The sequence below is a fragment of the Rhinopithecus bieti genome, unplaced genomic scaffold, assembly GCF_001698545.2.
Source record: "Rhinopithecus bieti isolate Rb0 unplaced genomic scaffold, ASM169854v2 scaffold_29855, whole genome shotgun sequence".
In the NCBI taxonomy this organism is placed as follows: Eukaryota; Metazoa; Chordata; class Mammalia; order Primates; family Cercopithecidae; genus Rhinopithecus; species Rhinopithecus bieti.
The window spans coordinates 739,536-760,499 of record NW_016813109.1 but is presented as its reverse complement, the minus strand read 5'-3'; the positions used below and the strand labels follow the sequence as shown (position 1 = coordinate 760,499).

Below are 20,964 nucleotides of genomic sequence, written 5' to 3'. Positions count from 1 at the left end.
ACTCCAGCCCGGGTGACACAGCGAGACTCCGTCTCAAAAATAAATAAATAAATAAACAAAATGAAAATAAATCTGAGAGACCAAAGATTATTTTGTGATAGTTTACTCCTCCCCCAAGTATCTGCCTGGATTGTTCACCTGCCTCCTTCTGGTCTTTACTAAAGGTCTACCTTCTTGTAAGGCTTTCCCTGGCCATCCTATTGAAAAATGCAATCCTCTCCCCAGCAACTCACCATATCCAGTCTCCCATCCCTTTTCTTGCTTTAATTTTCTCCACAGCATTTATCACCATCTGAAGTTATATACATTTTTGGTTTTGGGGTTTTTTGTTTTGTTTTGTTTTGTCTCTCTCTCTCCCCCACTCACTAGAATGCAAGCTTCATAGAATACAAGATTGCATTCATGCAAGGGCATAAATTTTTGTCTGTTTTGTTCACTGCCATATCCCCAGTAGCTAAATGGTACCTAGCATACAATAGTAACTCAATAAATACTTTTGAATGAGTAAATTACATTCACTGTTGAATGAGCAAAATCCAGTTCAATATGCACTGACCGTATCACTTCTCCAAATATTTACCAAAGCACAAAAATGACAGTTACTTATGACAATCCCAAGTATCAATGAGGGAAGTACTAAATGAAGATACTATCAGAGACAGAAAAAAGTAGAAAACACAGTCCCTAGGCTGAAAGTCTACCATTCACTGAAGAAAAGGAGGAAAACAGGTGGCTCATGCCTGTAATCCCAGCACTCTGGGAGGCTGAGGCAGGCAGATCACTTGAAGCCAAGAGTTCGAGAACAGCCTGGCCAACATGGCAACATCCCATCTCTACTAAAGACACAAAAATTAGCTGGACATGGTGGCACATGCCTGTAGTCCCAGCTACTCGGGAGGCAGAGGCACAAGAATCACTTGAACCCAGGAGGCAGAGGCTGCAGTGAGCCGAGATCACACCCAAACAGAGATTAACTGATTAACTCTATTCTAAGACAAAACATAATCAAACGGTAGGCTGTCCAGTTCAAACAAGTAAAATGTATGAATTTTAAAAAACAAGCAAAATGTATAAATTCTTCTACAGAGGAGATCTTAGAGTCATTTACTCCTCAGTTAGACAGGAGTAAATGCAGTTGAGTGACCAACCCAATCAGTAGGTGGTGGTACTCACAGGGAGGACCAAAACTAAAAGTTCTCCTGATCCTCAACTCCAGTGTTCTTTTCACAATGCCCACTCCCTAAAAAACAGGCAAGCTGCCTTACATTTCTGAGTGTATCAGCAATTCAGATATTAATATAATTCAGAATAAGCTAAATTCTGTGCTTTATTACCTGCTGTTGTTAAATTATAATAAAATTTAATTATACTACTATAAAGTTGAAGGACTTATAAAATTAAAGTCCAAATAGTTATTTCTGAACAAACTTTACAAAAGAATAGTACAAAAAATAATTTTTGTGCACTGGTTACCCCATTAACAGCACAGTTTCTTCCAATATGGAAATAAAACCTGTATTTTAGGAAATATTCCCTAATATAAAATATATGCATTTAACACATTAGCACTCTTCACTGTCAGTGAAGATATAGTATAAAGTGTTCTAGCTCACCAAAAGCAACGGCAACAAAAGCCAAAATTGACAAATGGGATCTAATTAAACTAAAGAGCTTCTGCACAGCAAAACAAACTACCATCAGAGTGAACAGGCAACCTACAGAATGGGAGAACATTTTTGCAATCTACTCATCTGACAAAGGGCTAATATCCAGAACCTACAAAGAACTCAAACAAATTTACAAGAAAAAAACAAACAACCCCATCAAAAAGTGGGCAAAGGATATGAACAGACATTTCTCAAAAGAAGACATTCATACAGCCAACAGACACATGAAAAAATGCTCATCATCACTCGCCATCAGAGAAATGCAAATCAAAACCACAATGAGATACCATCTCACACCAGTTAGAATGGCAATCATTAAAAAGTCAGGAAACAACAGGTGCTGGAGAGGATGTGGAGAAATAGGAACACTTTTACACTGTTGGTGGGATTGTAAACTAGTTCAACCATTATGGAAAACAGTATGGCAATTCCTCAAGGATCTAGAACTAGATGTACCATATGACCCAGCCATCCCACTACTGGGTATATACCCAAAGGATTATAAATCATGCTGCTGTAAAGACACATGCACACGTATGTTTATTGCGGCACTATTCACAATAGCAAAGACTTGGAATCAACCCAAATGTCCATCAGTGACAGACTGGATTAAGAAAATGTGGCACATATACACCATGGAATATTATGCAGTCATAAAAAAGGACGAGTTTGTGTCCTTTGTAGGGACATGGATGCAGCTGGAAACCATCATTCTCAGCAAACTATTGCAAGAACAGAAAACCAAACACCGCATGTTCTCACTCATAGGTGGGAACTGAACAATGAGATCACTTGGACTCGGGAAGGGGAACATCACACACCGGGGCCTATCACGGGGAGGGGGAGGGGAGAGGGATTGCACTGGGAGTTATACCTGATGTAAATGACGAGTTGATGGGTGCTGACAAGTTGATGGGTGCAGCACACCAACATGGCACAAGTATACATATGTAACAAACCTGCACGTTATGCACACGTACCCTGGAACTTAAAGTATAATTAAAAAAAAAAGTGTTCTAGCTATCACAAACTGAGTCAGGTTATATAATTATAATAATTATAATTCTTATTATAATAAAAATCACTGTGACCATTGCCTGTCAATTAAAATGTATATAATCAGCAGCCTATCCTAGTGACAGAATTCAATTTAACTATGTTATTCTGTTATGTTTCGAGTTGATCATACTGTCTTTAAAAAAAAAAAAAAGATACTGGCTGGGCATGGTGGCTCACACGTTTATCCCAGCACTTTGGGAGGCCGAGGCAGGGGGATCACCTGAGATCAGGAGTTCAAGATCAGCCTGGCCAACACGGTGAAACCCTGTCTTTACTAAAAAAATACCAAAAAATTAGCCAGGCATGGTGGCGCATGCCTGTAGTCCCAGCTACTCGGAAGGCTGAGGCAGGAGAATCACTTGAACCCAGAAGGCGGAGGTCGCAGTGAGCCGAGATTGCGCCACTGCACACTCCAGCCTGGGCGACAGAGCAAGACTCCATCTCAAAAAAAAAAAACGATACTAAGGCTCAATATGATGCTTTTACTAACACAGCTGTGCTATGCTAAGTAACAGCCAAGTAATAACTCACTGAACTGATCACTGCTACAAATAACACCTTTGTGCTAAAACAGAAAAGAAAAAAAATTAAACACATTATTTCTCAAGATACAACTTACTTGTTTTGAATAGGGCCTAGGGGCTTCTCTTCTTTCTCTAGTTAATCTCCAAGGAGTTATAATTTCATAAGAAGAAAGATGTGAGGTCTGTTGAAAGCCTACAGAAAAGGCAATAACAAATATACTAAGTGAAACTGAAAAACTACGTGGGCACACAATATAATGAAAATCAAAAGCTGAATGTTCAAATCACAGAAAAATCACCTGACATTCCCATATTACATTCCCATATTATAATATGCATATAATAAAAGTACTTTTATATAAAGTTGTATTAATACATGAAAACAGCAATGCATTAGGTAAGTATGAGGGAGAAAAATGTATTTTCTTAAAAAGTATACCAGTCTTTATCCAAACATTATAAATACACGTAGCAATCATTTCAAACATTTTTAGCTATAAACCCTAACCCTTTTTTCTCAAAAGAAATCTTAAGGCATGAACACAAGAAGAAAGAAAAGAACTGTTTGGTGGGGAAATGGGGGAAGACATCCTAGAGTCTAGCACCCTTCCCTCATCTCCCATTCCTCCCCCTCACCAAGCATGAATAACATCCTCTCAGATGATACTACTAAATACTTACTGCCATAGTTTGTATGTTTGACTTCTCCTAATCTTATGCTGAAATTTAACCCCCAGTGTGTTAGTGTTGCGAGGTGGGGTGTAGTAACAGGTGTTTGCGTCATGGAGGTGGATCCCTCATGAACAGAGTAATGCCTTCCCTGAGGGGCCAGGGAAGGAGAAAGAGTTCTTGTTCTGTTAGTTCCCTCAAGAGCTGGTTGTTAAAAAGAGCCTCTCTCCCCCATCTCTCTTGCTTCCTCTCTTGCCTTGTGACCTCTGTACCCGCCAGCTCCACTTCCCCTTCTGCCATGAATGGAAGCAGCCTAAGGCCCTCTCCAGAAGCAGATGCCTGTGCCATGCTTCTTGTACAGCCTGCAGTGAATCAAATAAACCTCTTTTCTTTATAAATTACCCAGTCTCAGGTATTCCTTTATAGCAACACAGACTAAGACATTTATTAAATGGACAAGGACTGTAAGTGGGAAAAGGTACTTTTAATATCTGATGGGTTAACTCTAACAAATAAAACAAACATATACTCAACAATGTACCCATGTTCTCAAATTATAGCCATTAATCCATCACAAAAACACAAACTTTATACAAAATTTGTTAACAGTTAAGAACTCTGAAAGTCATGCAGACTGACTCCCACTTCCAATTCTGTTCAGTCTATCAGCACGGAATCATGATATCTTAAGTAGGGCTTGGCTTCTAAAGTCATCACTTGAATCCAAATTGAGTATAATCAAAATTGCCAACACAAATCTCTTAGGAAGACACACTATGCTGGAGTCCAATACATAGTCTCTCGACAAGTCCAACACAAGCTCTTTTTCTTCCAGCATTATTACTAATGGCTTAACCCTTACTAACCTCACCTCTAGATGACTATACTTTTTTACCTGGTCTCCCTACTCTCATATTCTCCTCCTTTGATCCAATCTATATGTTCATTCACTCACTAGTTTCCTCATAACCCTCAGATTTCTCAAATATAGATTAAGATGAATTATTTACATCTAACTTTTTCCAAAATAACATTGTATATAAAATGTTTATAACTTTGTCTGGTTTGGGATTAAAAAGATACAAACAGCTGCAAACCATAAATTATATCATATCCAATATAACGCATGTATAAACAGCTTTTAAACTCTTTACCCATCAGCATCTTATATCTCTTTAATAATCTGTTTTCTTTTGCAACAGGACACAACTGGAGAAACTGGTTATTTTACCAAGTTTTGACTGGAATGTTGTGCTTTCCTTTAAGGAATCAAACTTGATTTACAGAACCAATAAAAGTCCCTTGAGAAAAGTGGCCATGTACCTTGTCTACACAGTCCCTGCACAAGGTTCCTGATCTGTTGTAAATAAAGAATGTCACTATCTACAGGCCCAGGTGCATCAAGTTATTTCGGGACCTCAAGAGGAGAGGAATTTACCCAACTCATACCTGTATTTAACTATGCAAAACCCATAGCTGAGCTCAGCTCAAAAAAAGTCTCAAAGCCAATTAAAAAGTGCCTATGTGGCAAATAATTATTCTTACTGCACTCATTTCAAATAATCAGGTGAAGTATAATAAGACTAAACCTTATTTTGCTAACTATCATATCCTATCAGTCCTATCATGATTTGTTTTAATGCAAATGGGGACAGGAAGGAGAAAATTGTGTTTCAAGAACTATGGTACACCTGTCATTAAATTCTAGTCTCATCAGTTGTATTTGAGTTTTTCCCTGCAATTTGAACTGGCTCTGCTTATTTCAGTGAACCAATCAGTGATCTCTAACTGCAGCTCAGAAGAAACAAGAGGGATGGCTAATGTTAACATCTGGATCAGTATTCTAATTCTGGGCATATATTGGAATCAATTAATGACCCTATATCAGCTTGGTTCCAACAACTGCCCAGTTCATGGAACACCTTTCTATTTAGTTTACTTGGAATAATTTTACTTATTTTGCTTTACTGTCATAAAATATATTGCTATTGTAATCTTTGTGTGGGAATGCAGGATAAGCTTACTGAATGTTTTCTTAAATTGAACACTTATTAATTATTAATCTTATTAATCTTCTAGATATCACCTTTTGTGTTGTGAACTCAACAGAACTCAAAGAGTTGTGAATGGCCCTCAGCATACTCACGTTGTGTGACCCAGCTCCTCTCTACCCTGGATACAGGATCTCTATAGTTAGGCAGGAATGATTGCTCCTGTTCAGCCTGAAGAAGTCACAGAAGATAGATCTTTGTCCCTCTACAATCCTTAGGATTAAGGTTCCCATGTAAAAGGATGAGGGAAAATATGTCAGCGGCATTCAAACCAGACTGACTCCATCTTGAACAGAAGCTGAGTAAAATAAGGCTGAGACCTACTGGGCTGCATTCCCAGGAGGTCAGGCATTCTTAGTCACAGAATGAGACAGGAGGTCAGTACAAGATACAAGTCACAGAGACTTTACTGATAAGCCAGTCTGTGGTAAAGAAGCCAGCTAAAACCCACCAAAACAAAGATGGCCATGAGAGTGACCTCTGGTTGTCCTCACTGCTCACTATATGCTAATTCTAATACATTAGCATGCTAAAAGACACTCCCACCAGCACCAATGCCATGGCAATGCCCAGAAGTTACCTCATATGGTCTAAAAAGAAGAGGAACCCTCAGTTCAGGAAAATCCTTGCCCCTTTCCCAGAAAACTCATGAATAATCCACCCCTCGTTTAGCATATAACCAAGAAGTAACTATCAGTATACTCAGCTGAGCAGCCCATGCCACTGTTCTGACTGTGGAGTAGCCATTCTTTTATTCCTTTACTTTCTTAATAAACATGCTTTCACTTAAAAAAAAAAATTATCTTCAAGTAAATCATTACAGACAAGATTATATATGCTGGCCGGGCACGGTGGCTCAACCCTGTAATCCCAGCACTTTGGGAGGCCAAGGCAGGAGGATCACTTGAGCCCAGGAGCTCAAGACCAGCCTGAGCAACAGAGCAAGACCCTGTCTCTTCAAAAAAATTTAAAAATTAGTGGGGAATGGTGGCACATGCCTGTGGTCCCAGCTACTCAGGAGGCTAAAGTGGAAGGATCACCTGAGCCTGGGAGATCAGGGCTGCAGTGAGCCATGATTAAGAAACTGCAGTCCAGCCTGAGCAACAGAGGGGGACCCTGTCAAAAAAAAAAAAAGAAAGAATATATATGCTGATAGACACAGACAACTGTTACACTAGAAGCTAAACAATATAGAACCAAGCTGAAGTGTTTTCATTACAACTCAGAAGCAAACATAACAGACAAAAAGAAATGCCTCCAAAAAGAAAGCATCTGTAGTTCTTATGGGCAGGCAGGTATTTAAAGAGCTTTCATTTTGAAACAGGTTCAGTTACTTTACAGGCAAAGTTAGTTTACTTATAGTTTCAGGCCAAGACTAGAAACCAAGTCTTCGGTCTTCTATGAATCTTTTACCCAGACTGCCAATGAAGTAAAATAAAAGCTAAATATAGGGAAGATTATATGTAACTTTCTTTCCTTCTTTTCCATTTTAAACACAATTCTCATTTTGAAAAGCAAAATGCCATAACCATTTATTTTTAAAAGGTTTTCAAAATCATAGCGCCCTGAAATAATTTCTATATGTAAGAGCTGTTATTCTGATATTGACATCCTGCTTCTAAAATCCAAGCAATCACTTTCTGAATTAAAGCCATGCCATAAAAAGTTCCAAAACGTCATAACAAATGCACATACTTCAGGAATGCGATCAAAATAATACATACTAATTGTATGAAAATCCTCCTTCCTGTGTTTTTTTCCCAAAATTCCTTTCTTATCTCTAGGTCAGGTTTTTTTCTTGTTTCCTGTTCATATCCTGCATAGATTTCCCCCCAATTCACTTTAGTTTTTTTTTTTTTAATTCCAAATAGCACTTTCTCATGGGAACCAAAATAACATTTTTCCACGTTAATATAAAAAAAGAGCTTTAACATTATTTGTATAAACCTTCAACCTGTAAAGGGGCTGTCCTGTGGTGCTGTGGAATGTTTTGTAGTATCCCTGACCTCCACCCACTAGATGCCAATAGCATCCCCCAGCTGTGACAGCTAAAAGTTTCAGGCCAAGACTAGAAACCAAGTCTTCTGTCCTCTATGAATTGTTTACCCAGACTGCCAACGAAGTAAAATAAAAGCTAAATATAGGAAGATTACATATAACTTTCTTTCCTTCTTTTGCATTTTAAACACAATCCTCATTGTGAAAACCAAAATGCCACAATTAATCATTTATTTTATCAAGAGTTTGAGACCAGCCTGGTCAACATGGTGAAACCCTGTCTCTACAAACTATGCAAAATTAGCCAGGCCTGGTGGTGCTGGCTTGTTGTCCTAGCTACTCCAGAAGCTGAGGCATGAGACCACTTGAGTCCAGGAGAGGGAGGTTGCAATGAGCTGAGAACCACTTTAGCCCAGGACAGGGAGGTTGCAGTGAGCTGAGACTGCACCACTGCACTCCAGCCTGGGTGACAGAGGGAGACTCCATCTAAAAAAAAAGAAAAAAAGAAAACATGGCCTGAAGAGAAAACGTGAACCATTGAAACATGAAACTTAGCATGTCTAATCTTAAAGACAGGAAAAGGTGTTAGTTGCCCTTCTTTCTTTCTCTAACTCCTTAGATCTTTCTATACTCTGTAGTGTGTTTTAGAGGAAGTCTGAGCACGCTTTTCATAACCGTAACTGTAGTATAGGGAAGTTAGTTAAAAGAACTCTACCTAATTGTAGCTGGGCACGGTGGCTCAAGCCTGTAATCCCAGCAATTTGGGAGGCCAAGGCGGGGGGATCACAAGGTCAGGAGTTTCAGACCAGCCTGGCCAATATGGTGAAACACCGTCTTTACTAAAAAAAAGTACAAAAATTAGCTGGGCATGGTGGTGCGCGCCTATAGTCCCAGCTACTCGAGAGGCTGAGGCAGAAGAGTCGTTGAACCCAGGAGGTGGAGGTTGCAGTGACCCCAGATTGTGCCACTGCACTCCAGCATGGGCAATAGAGTAAGACTCTGTCTCAAAAAAAAGAAAAAAAAAAAGAATTCTACCTAATTGCAAAGCAAACAAATGTGAACTCCAAACCATGGGCTTCTCTCATTTTTCTCCTGCCTACTACATAAGCAAACAGCCACTTTTAAGTACTTCCACTGTAGAAAATAAAATAAACCTGGCTTCCACATTCAGGATAAATAAGACAATTCTGTTTCCAAAGTATTTCTTCTAGAAAAATTGTTTCAATTAGATCTACAAAGCACTGTTATTTCAAGCCATATAATAGGTTGGTGCAAAAGTAATTGCAGTTTTTGCCTTTTTTTTTTTTTGTTTTATTCTAGTATTCACCAGGTCAATTCCGGATAAATACATACCATATATTAATAACTACCTTTGGGCCGGGCGTGGTGGCTCACGCCTGTAATCCCAGCACTTTGGGAGGCCGAGGCAGGTGGATCACAAGGTTAGGAGTTCAAGACCAGCCTTGCCAACATGGTGAGACCCTGTCTCTACTAAAAATACAAAAATTAGCCGGGTGTGGTGGCGCACATGCCTGTAATCCCAGCTACTCGGGAGGCTGAGGCAGAAGAAACGCTTGAACCCTCAAGCAATTCTTGCAGAGGTTGCAGCGAGGGAGATCGAGCCATTGCATTCCAGCCTGGGTGACAAAGCGAGACTCCGTCTCAAAAAAAAAAAGAAAACTACCTTCAAACATAATTATAATTTCTATGACTATGTCATACACTCTTACCTTTTTTAGTGTTATACTTTTCTTAAATATTTACCCATCTTTACATTTAAAAAGAAATGGCTTCCGTTGTTTGTTTTAAGTGTCCCTTTGGGAAAAACACCACCCATTTCTAAGATTTAATGTCCTAGACAATTTAAGTTCCTCCAGCAAAGAATTTAAGTTCTTTGAGATCAAGGACGGTATCTTATTCATCATGTATTTCCTGCACTGGTACAGTATGTATTCAATAAAATATGTGTTGAATAAATAACCTCTTCTGATTGTTATAGCAAAACACACATAGTTCTCATAGTTGTAATTATCACATACGACCAAAAGTCAACCTTACTTTTTAGGTTAACATCTTTTGTATCAACTTTTCTACAAATCTACATAGCCCACACATTTGTCATTTTGATAGCAAAATCATATTTCATTGTATTGCTATGTGCAGACTACTTAATCACTTCTCTTAAGCAGCTGGGATGGGAGGTTAGGCCCAAGATATATTCACAACAGGATTCTAAACCTTTCAATAAGACTGATCAGAAACAGGCTCTCCTGGGGTCTACTCGTATGAAGAGTCTACACTACTAGAGGGAAGAGGTTAAAATCACCCTAAAATGACTTAAATCATGAAAAATCTCATGATAAGAACAATTCACCAAAGGGAATGGGACATTTCCCATGAATGGGAATGAGTTCTGCCCTATAATATAACATGTCTAGGGGTGATACCATTTTCTTTTTTTCCAATAAGGTTTAGCAACCCAATACTTACGTTACTATAAACATAAATAAATACAAACACAACTCCATATTTAAAAACTGACCAAGTTAAGTTAAAGTCTAAGGTTCCCTAGCTCACTCTTAAAAGATGTGATTTAAGGCCAGACGTAGTGGTTCACACCTGTAATCTCAGCACTTTGGGAAGCTGATGCAGGAGGAACGCTTGAGCCCAGGAGTTCGAGACCAGCCTGGGCAACAGAGCGAGACTGCCTCTCCACACACAAAAAAAGTTTTTAATTAGCCAAGCATTGTGACGCACCCCTGCAGTTCCAGCTACTCAGGAGGCTGAGGCAGGAGGATTGCTTCAGCCCAGGAATTCAAGGTTACAGTGATCTATGACTGCTCCGCTGCACTCCAGCCTCGGCAACAGAGCAAGACCCTGTCTCTCAGAAAGAAAAAAAAAGATGTGACTCAAGCAGTGTCCCACATATGATCACTTAGGGAAAATAATCTGATTAAAATAACAACATGAAATGGAAAATAAACTACAATAATCTCTCAACATACAAACAATATTGTGCTATCCAACTTTAGTTGGGTCCACACTAGACCCATTCAAAGATTGTGAGAGAGGCCGGGCACGGTGGCTCATGCCTGTAATCCCAGCACTTTGGGAGGCTGAGGTGGGCGGATCACGAGATCAGGAGGTCCAGACCATCCTGGCTAACATGGTGAAACTCCATCTCTACTAAAAATACAAAAAATGAGCCGGGGATAGTGGCACGTGCCTGTGGTCTCAGCTACTCAGGGGGCTGAGGCAGGAGAATTGCTTGAACCGGGGAGGTGAAGGTTGCAGTGGGCCAAGATCGCGCCACTGCACTCCAGCCTGGGCGACAGAGCGAGACTCCGTCTCAAAAAAAAAAAAAAAAAAAAAAAAAGACTGTGAGGGATTAGCTACTGAGATACCAAAAGGACTGCATTCATTTATGAGGCAGTCCCATAGCGCTGACTCAAAAGGATGGCATGACTCCAAGCCTCCAGTATATATTAGGTATCAAAGAGGAAAAGAAATATGAGGCTATGTCATATGTTTGAGCTTTCCCAAGAAAAGCTTCCAGTTACTTAGAGCTTGCATCTTTTGGGGATTCCATAATAAATTCTTTTATAAACTAGGATTTTAACAAACAGCAAATATAAATCTGGTAAGTTAAAGCTTCAAGTGCTTTTTGAAAACTGTCTTGGAAACCAGCAACTGGGTTTATACATATCTTAATTATACATGCTTTCTTTTTTACTTAAAAGTTTGAAAACCAAATCATCCTTAAATGCAAAAGGCTACATTCTCCTATCAGCACAAACACAAACATATCAAATTCAAATATTTTGCTGGCATATAAAAAAGAGATTAGTATGGACCTAAGTTCTTACTACACAAATCATTTTACAGTGACTCACCATGAGTAAGCTTTCAAAGTCATTTTCTTTAGAATGTCAGTCTTTGTTTAAAAAAAATTTCTAAATCTGTTCATCATAATTACTACCTTAGAAAATCAGAAGAGGTTTCATACCTGATTCCCTTTGTTATTTTTTACAATGACACAGTTACCTTTGTCAGTTTAAAACAAACAAAATAAAAAAGTTTACTTAAAGTCAGCTGTTTGGAAACGATACTGCATTTCCTCATTGAGACAATGTTATAAATGGTAGTAAAAATCCTGTAAAACCTACTTAACTCCTAATGTAACTGATGTGTGCCTGGTACCTCAAATTCCTCTTTCAATCCTGGAAAATGTTTCAGTGCACGTTTTAAACATCTTGTACTGCAAAAATGTGGTCAGCTGATTTTGTATGAACAACCCCAAGAGAAACAAGAGTTGACTTACTGCACACTATTACGAAAGCCTCTTAACCGGTCTCCCAGCCTCTAGTCTCTCCCTCCTAGATTCTATCCTCCACGGTATTGCCCTTTTTCTTAACAGAAAATGAGATTAGGTCACACCCCTACTTAAAACCTCCACTGCCCAAAGAACTTCCTACAGGGTGAAGTCCAAACCCCTTAGTTCTGCATAGAAGACTCTTCCCAACTGGTAACAACCTACCTTAGTTTGATCTTCCATCCCTCCCTTTTAGAGTCTGCATGAAGTCATATTGACATTTTCATCATTTCCCAACAAGTTATGTTCTTTCATACGCCCCCCCGCTCTTACTCTTGGAAAAACTTTCTTCTGCTTAGAATGTGTTCCTACTATTCTACTTGAAAAATCACCGATGTAGCACAGTTCAAATATCATTTTCTCTAAAAATCCTTCCCCAATCTCTCAGATGCACTTAGCGTATTTGGTCACCTTCTGCCCCTCTACAAGCAATTGTGAGGTGTTTACAGGAGTTCCATAAACGGTGGCTAAACTTTGAAGATGCATACACACGCCGAAGTGAGCAGCTGGCCAAAACCACAGTTAAAGTCCATCAGGATATTCCATTCATCTATATAGAGGTCGGTAATGACATTTATATTAATATTTAAAAATACAGTCTTATTTACATTTGCAAACACACACAAAATTACAGATTAATAAAACTCCGGATGTATAATCGTCTTCACTTTAAACATCGGTGAATGTTAACCATCTAGAATATCACAGGAAAAGTAGTTTTAACCAGAAGAAATTTGGCAACTTCCCATTCAAAACATTTTCAGAGCTTCAACATTTCCACACCGGGGCAAATTTACTTAATTTCAAATGAAGCGGCCAAAGATAAGAAAAACAAGTAATTAGTTTCCTGAAGGTCAACAGTCCTGCGTTGAAATCTTCTATCATCACCTTTGAATAACTCTCAATCAATGATTTAGTAAAAACTCCCATTCTCCATCATCCTCTGTCGCTGATAGAGAAAATACAGCCATGTAAACAATTATCTCATACAAAATCCAAAATAAACAACCTGTTTACAGAAAGACGCCAGCGTGCTGACAATTTGCTTCCACTATGTTTGGGCATCTCCAATACAAGTATCTTACATAGTCAAGGGCAGTTTCACAATTCAAAAACGATTTCACACAAATGACTTAATTCCTACAATAATCCTGTGAGTTCAACAGCGCAGGGATTATCTGTCCGGATTTAACACAGTACGAACCCAATAAAAACACAGATTTTTAAAAAACAGTTTGGCTATACAGAAAGGTAGCACATCGGTTACAAAATATTCTTACTAAAAAATGACCCAAGAGAAATGAGCGTCCTCCCACCCACCTTTATTCAACCACTAAATTTAGCTGTGTTGACCCAAGGATACCATGAACGTCAAAATTTCAAATTATAATCTGCAGCAAAAGTTTCATCTCCTAGTCTCTTTCCAAGCGACATTAACTCCACGAGCGAGAGCCAGCTCCCTCCCTGCAGGCTTTTGGAGGACTGAACGCCCGCGGGCGCGCCCAGCCTGCAGGGCTCCGGCCCGCCGAGACTAGCGCCCGCCCCAGCTTGGGTTTCGGGGCGTCTGGGGGACCCGGCTTCGCGCGAGGCGGCGGGGGATGGGGGAAGCCGGGAACGGCTCCACCGAACAGGACACGGAGGAAGCGGCGCCGGGCAGAGGACCCGGGCCAAGAAGGGCTTGGGGCGCCAGACCCCGAGCCTCGGGTACGACCCCGGTCCGCACACACCTGGAGCGGCCGCGGCCCCAGACCCCAGGTCCGATTCCCAGGCCGGGCCCCTCCACTCCCGGACACCACAGGTTCACTCCATGCGCCCTGTCCCTAGGAAGCAGCCGTCCCAACGGACCCGGGGGGCGGACACCCACCTGGCCGCGCCGCACCGAGGACTGGGCCCACCAGGCAAAGCAACAGCAACCACCGGACGCGAAGGGTCCCCGAGGGCGAACCCGCGCCAGACCCCATCTCCGCCGATTCCGCAGGTTCCTCTCAGCACTCAGTCGCCTCCGCCTCCGCCTCTTCCATCATTTTCCAACCCTACCGGGGCCCCAAGGCTGGCCGGGAAGCGCGCGCGCCCGGGGACGAGCACGCGCGCGGCACTGACGCAACTCAGCCCTCGGTCCGAGCTCGCTCCCGACATCGCCTGGCTGAGCTGACGTAGGGAAAAATCCAGTCCCCGGCGCGAGAATAGGATTTCTAAATCGGCCGTGGCAACCCGCACCAGTCGGCCCGCCAGTCATATCCGCCCCGCCCCCTCGTCTGCTGCGCACGCCCACCTAGGGAGTCGACGGATCCGATTGGAGGACGCATTCGGCGCAAAAGAAGGAGGAGCATGAGAACCAGAAGAGGAATCGAGAAGCAGAAGCGGAGGGCGGTGCAGTCCCGCCCGTCTGCTCGGCCTCTTCTGGTTGGTTGGTGGAGGTGGGCGGAGCGTCTAGCTGCGCGTCCATTGGCTGTTTGGCGGGGCTACGCGGGCGGGGCTACGCGGAAAGGCCTGACCACGCAGTGATTGGGTCTGTGCTGCTGGCTTCGGGTTGTGGCTGAGGTCGGGTCTCCGCTCCAGGGCCCGGGAAGATGGTGCTAGGTGGTTGCCCGGTTAGTTACTTACTTCTGTGCGGCCAGGCGGCTTTGCTGCTGGGGAATTTACTTCTGCTGCATTGTGTGTCTCGGAGCCACTCGCAGAATGCGACCGCTGAGCCTGAGCTCACATCCGCTGGCGCCGCTCACCCGGAGGGCCCCGGGGGTGCTGCGAACTGGGAATATGGCGACCCCCACTCTCCGGTCATCCTCTGCTCTTACCTGTAAGCTACCAGTGGTCGAGGCGGGTGGACGTGGAGGGTGTGCCAGGGGTATATGGGTGTTGAGGGAAGGCAGGGTTGTGGGAGGCGCTGCGTTTTTTCAGACCCTGCCCCTCTGAGGACCCAGTGGTCATTCCGAAGGCAAATACCATGAACCAGGTTTCTCACTGCCCGTGCAGGGAAAACCCTTGTGCGTCAGTGACAGAGCTTTTGGGATCCCCAAAGAGGTAACTGGATAGGAGTAACATCATATAGCCTCTGGAAGAAGGCGTGAGGCTGTGCTTTCTTTGCCCTGCGCCCTTTAGCCCAGGGAGAGTATTAGTCGGTCGATTCGGTGCCAGTACTAAAGCATAAATAAAATAAATGACTTGTCTCTGCCTACAAGGCACTTTTTTAAAAAGCAATCAATATTCTTACCGTTGCAGAATCATGCCATTTTTTAACATCTCTTTTCGATCAAACAAGAAAAGGCATTTGAGAGATACAAAGAGGACTGAGAATTCTTTGGCTTAATTTTTGCCCCCAGAATCTTGTTGTTTGCCTACTGAAGAGATGAAACCGTGGCAGAAGTAGAATCCTTATAGAAACAGGACCAGAAACACTTCCCTTCTCCAACAAAAGGTTAATTTGGGTGGCTGTCCATTTGACCTGCTATGCTTCAGTTTAATTGGCTTGGAAAGGGGTCAGCAGGGTGAAACTGAACCCCAGAAAACTTGATGAAGAAATGTCTTTTGCCTGTTTGATTACTTGCATGCAAACAGCGATTTGCAAAGACCGTATGATGATAATGATTATGATCTTGTGAATTACAGACCTGATGAATTTATAGAATGTGAAGACCCAGTGGATCATGTTGGAAATGCAACTGCATCCCAGGAACTTGGTTATGGTTGTCTCAAGGTGAGTTTTTGTTCTGTTGTAAGAGCAAACCCTTCAATAAAGAAATACGAATGTCTAAATGCTGTTACATAAAAAGTATAAGAGGTACAAAGTTTTTTGAAGAATTTCGTCAGAAAGACCGTTATTGGCAATTTCCAGCATGGCCAGGGTCAGTGATTGAGCGAGATATTTGGTTTCCTTATGAAGGAACAATCTCTGTGCCAAAACCACCTAGGTGCAAAGACCAACCTGTCTTTGGTTCCTTTGGCCATTGACAGATTTTGAAACTAAAATGTCACCCCAACTCTCCAAGGCATCCACTTTTCCTGAAAGAGCAAAACAAAGCAACACTGATGATGGATTTGCAACCCTGATGATGGATTGGGCAGTATCTTTGTTACACATGCATTTGGGATGGAGCTTCTCTTGCCAATGACGTTTCTTTTCTCCAGGCAAACAGATTCCACCATGTCGTTAGGAGATAGATAGGGTCTGTCAGTATATGTCTTTGTAGGACGTTAAAGCATTCCAGGGGAAGCCATTGGTTAACAGTGGCTTCTTGGAATGGAAAAAAGCTATTAAGTTTTATTAATAATATCCCTAAAGCTGAGTGTACAGTTCCTAATCTATCTCCAAAAATAACCAGTGAAGTTGATGTATCTCCTCCCCACCATGGACTCACCATCCTATTATACCGCATAATGCAAGTCAAGACTTGGTCAGGTGTTAAGAGAATGATGGGAAAGCAATTTTTGTACTAAATCAGACACAGAGGAATAAACCCAACAGTAGTAAGACTAAAAGAGCAACTCTTACTGAAAACATGTATAGATAAATATTTTTTTAAGACAATGAAATTTTACTCTGTTGATAATTATTGATTAAAGTTTGAGTTAATATAGTATAGAGATCACTTTTGCCCATTTTAATTAAAAATTGAGTTTATCCTGTAAGCATTATTTCCCAGTCCCTTCCCTTTAAGGAACTCGCCGATGCAAATAGTAATGAGCACTGATATAAGGTACCAGTAAAAAATGAATATCTGTGATTTCTTGGCTAGAATTCAGTTAAGCAATGGTAAGAGGCCCAGTTCTGAAATTTTTGGCTGGAATTTAAACTTACAGATGTCCCACAGATATCAGGTAATACACATTTATGACCTAAATAAAGTCCTGAGTCAGTTAATATCCTGAGTTCTTTCCTAATTCTATTCATTTTTAATAGATATAAAAGAGACCTCTAATAGGCAGTGACTTTTTAAATACCCACTCCCAAATGCTGTTATATGCTGTTTTTCCTGTAAATTGGGATAAGTAAAGCATTGTGTTCATCTCTTCTAAACAGCCTTTAATGACATTGAGTGTGTTTGGAATTTTCTTTTACTATATTATTGAAGAAGCCAGTCATGAAGAAGAAAACAGGAGTTTATTTAAAACAATGTACATTTAAGATGGACTCATCTAAAATCACATGAAGTGTGTCACTAAATTCCTTGCCCCTGAGCACAGCTGTACCTCACCCTTGTTGGAATAACTGTAGTCCTGAGGCAACTTTTATTCTTTTATTAGTGAATGTAAAGATAGAAATTTGTGTCACTTGCTCTGGTGAGTTGGTTTTGGTCTTGGTTGTTATTCCACAGTTTGGCGGTCAGGCCTACAGCGACGTGGAACACACATCAGTCCAGTGCCATGCCTTAGATGGAATTGAGTGTGCCAGTCCTAGGACCTTCCTACGAGAAAATAAACCTTGTATAAAGTAAGTGTTACTTTGATTGGAATAGTTGGTACTTGGTTGGAGGTAGAGCCATTTTCCTTGTCTTTTTATTTATTTATTTTTTGTTTTAAGAGACAGGGGCTCACTCTGTTACCCAGCCTGGAGTGCAGTGGTGCAATCACGGCTTATTGCAGCCTGGACCTCCTGGACTGAAGCAATACTCTTACCTCAGCCTCCCCAGTGTCTGGGACAACAGGCACATGATGCCACTGTGCTCAGCTCGTTGTTATTTTTTGATAGGACTTTTTTTAACCACCAAAGAGGGTCTGTGGCTACCATTGTGCATAATTCATTTATTAAAGCAATATGTTTGTAGTAGAGAGGACTCTCGACTTAAGCCCAGAAGGTGAAGTTCTAACTGTCTCTTTTCTCCAACTTGCTAAGTGCCTTTGGGCACTCAGTTTATCCCTCATCTCCAGAATTTTAGGCCAGATGATCTAGCCCCAACATTCCTACGATAGATATAAATCTTGTGCAAATTGCCTTAGTATTTCAAGAATAAAGGTTTTATTATAAAAAGTGTAGGCTCCACACTCTGAAAATCAGTTTATCTTAAAGGTAAAGGATCAAGGTCATTTCTGTAAATTCTGCTTGAAGGCACAGAGTTGCCTTATACAGTTTGCTAATGGAAAGAGTCTATGGCTGTGATTAGTAATATTAGAGTAACTGCAGCTGTGTCAGCATAGTGGCTAAGGGCAGAGCATTATGAAGAAGTCCTTGCTTTTCACTGCCACAAAACAACAGGAAAGAGTGTTTGGAGATCAAGTGTTCATTTAAGGACAGTGCTTCCTTACCTTAGAGAACTACACGCAGGAAGCCAGCTGAGTCTCAGGAAAAGAGCCTCTACAGAGGAGGATGGGAGCCCAGACTCCTACTCCTACCATGGTGCCTGTTGTGCAAATGTGCTTGATGACTTCTTGTCCAATCCAACTCTGCAAAAGTCGGTATTTGTTCTTAGAGATGCTCCATATCTTAGCAAGTATTCTGTTGAGACCCTCTACTAACTAGAGATTCTTGGAGAGTAAAGTAAAGGTAAAGAGGGTGTATTATAAAAAAATGCTTTTTTGGAGATGGGGTCTTGTTCTGTTGCCCAGGCTGGAGTGTAGTGGCACAAACAGACCTCCTGGGCTCAAGCAATCCTCCTACCTCAGCCTCCTGAGTAACTAGGACTACAGGTGTGCTCCACCACACCTGGCTAATTTTTTTTTTTTTTGGGAGAGACAGGATCTTGCTATGTTGCCTACATTGGCCTATAGCTCCTGGGCTCAAGTAGTCCTCCCACGTTGGCCTCCCAAAGTGCTGAGATTATAGGCGTGAGCCACCACGACATGGTCAAAAAGTTTTTTAAATTATTGTGCACTATGATGTTTGACATCTTAAAAACCTTTCTGGCTGTGAAGAGACTGCCCTTCGTGAAGCTAGTCATTTCTTAGAGATAGCAAAGGGTCCAACCAGGAGCATGCCTTTGATATGCAAACTAGTCCAGAGACATATCCTCTGCCTTATTCTTCTCAGGGCCAAGTGCCAGGCAACCAGGGACCACTCCTATACCTTAGAGCCTGCTGAGGTTATTCAAACTAGCCAATTCTAAACTATTTGTCCTGCCCTGTCTTGCCTTTCCTGCAGAAACCCCAATGAAGATAGTGGCCAAAAGCCTTCCCCTCGCTTCTATCTTCCAACTGCCCTGTTATCTTTGTCAGGCAGCCCTGTGTAACATGATGTGCCTCCTGTCTCTAGGACCTATGAGTATAATAAACTTTGGTTTTTCCTGATCCTCTCACCCCATTGACCATATCGTAAAAGAAAACAAAATGGAGGATAAAAAGCCACAGAGGGGCCACTGCACCTTCTCATCACTCATGTTAAATTCACTAATCTTTAAGGCTTTAAATTTTCGTGCAGTAAAACATCTTCCTTTTCGTTCTTTTCACCTAGGTATACTGGACACTACTTCATAACCACTTTACTCTACTCCTTCTTCCTGGGATGTTTTGGCGTGGATCGATTCTGTTTGGGACACACTGGCACTGCAGTAGGGAAGCTGTTGACACTTGGAGGACTTGGGATTTGGTGGTTTGTTGACCTTATTTTGCTAATTACTGGAGGGCTGATGCCAAGTGATGGCAGCAACTGGTGCACTGTTTACTAAAAAGAGCTGCCGTCATGGCCCAGGGAGGCAGGTGAAAGCTCTGTCTTCTGAATTCATCTCTACAGGCTCAAAACTCTTCTTTGATATCAGACCTGATGTTATTTTCCCTCTTTGGAGGGCATTTGTTTGGTTAAGAAGGCTTGTTCAGACTTTGGAATTTCAAACCAGATTTTACCTTGCAGACGAAATGACAAGCAAAAAGTATTGTGGGAATCAAATTTGTTCCTTTCCTCATGCACAAAACATAAAGGATAGTGACGAGTTTATAAGCTGTGGATGGGTTTCCATAGTCTTCCTTTCTCTGCATTGCTATATCTTCAGTCCGTTGGAGCAAGTGGATCCAACAAGTTGAGCAAAGTGAATATTTGTATCCACGTTCCTCTTGTGACCCTGAGTCTTCATGCAAGGAGAACTGAAGCTGAACAATGAAAATCTTCAGCAGAAATAGAAATGGCCGTGGATTGTAATACACACTGAAATTCTGACTTTCTGAATTTAAATGCAGAATAAATTTTGCCAACCTGGAGTACTGTATGAGTATTTTCAGTAGGGGGAGTAAACTCAAAATTATATTTGTTTTGCAGAAACCTAGTCATTTGAAATGAGCCCTCTTGTGTCTCCATTATGTTCCAGAGACAGTATATGCAGTGCGATAATTTCTTTATTCCAATTATGTTTTGAAAGCCAGCGGCATCAGATGTGTGAATTGAGCTATTCCTCCTGGCAGAGTTGTCCAATCTAAAAATCAGCATTTACCAGCCCATGTTGTAAATTAGCATTTACCAGCCCATGCTAATAAAATTAAGATTTCATACACGTTTCCATAAAACTATTATTCGTGATTAGGTGAGATAAAGCAAGGAGCCTTATGCCTTTGAAAAGAAAAACACACTTCTACTAAATTAGGACATGATTTATGGGAGCAAAGAGAAACTTAGCACATTCTCTCAAAAAGCATGGTACTAAAGCTCTCCCTGTGGGCTGCAGCAATCAGAGATACAGCCACACTTCTGCATTCCCAAATCGCCA

General features: G+C 41.4%; 2 protein-coding genes across 2 annotated transcripts in view; one reads left to right on the top strand and one right to left on the bottom strand.

Annotated features, from left to right (window-relative positions):
- ADAM9 (ADAM metallopeptidase domain 9) overlaps positions 1-14,587 on the bottom strand; it is a 117,080-nt gene extending 102,493 nt beyond the window's left edge. The window contains exons 1-2 of the mRNA XM_017847668.1: positions 14,205-14,587; positions 3,346-3,443 (exon numbers count right to left, since the gene is read on the bottom strand). Of these exons, the coding sequence (XP_017703157.1) occupies positions 3,346-3,443; positions 14,205-14,301 (195 nt within the window). The 5' untranslated portion in view covers positions 14,302-14,587. The remainder of the gene's footprint in view (positions 1-3,345; positions 3,444-14,204) is intronic.
- Positions 14,588-14,684: 97 nt separating this feature from the next.
- On the top strand, positions 14,685-20,507 carry TM2D2 (TM2 domain containing 2). Its single transcript, XM_017847669.1, has 4 exons — positions 14,685-15,137; positions 15,947-16,034; positions 17,653-17,768; positions 19,722-20,507. The coding sequence occupies exons 1-4, from the start codon at positions 14,911-14,913 to the stop codon at positions 19,933-19,935; spliced, it is 645 nt and encodes a 214-aa protein (XP_017703158.1). The 5' UTR covers positions 14,685-14,910; the 3' UTR covers positions 19,936-20,507.
- The last annotated feature ends 457 nt before the right edge of the window (positions 20,508-20,964 follow it).

Coding starts and splice junctions, on each gene's coding strand:
- TM2D2 (XM_017847669.1), top strand. CDS start 14,911: ATGGTGCTAGGTGGTTGCCCGGTTAGTTACTTACTTCTGTGCGGCCAG. Junction 15,138..15,946: donor GTCATCCTCTGCTCTTACCT/GTAAGCTACCAG, acceptor TGTGAATTACAG/ACCTGATGAATTTATAGAAT. Junction 17,769..19,721: donor GAAAATAAACCTTGTATAAA/GTAAGTGTTACT, acceptor CTTTTCACCTAG/GTATACTGGACACTACTTCA.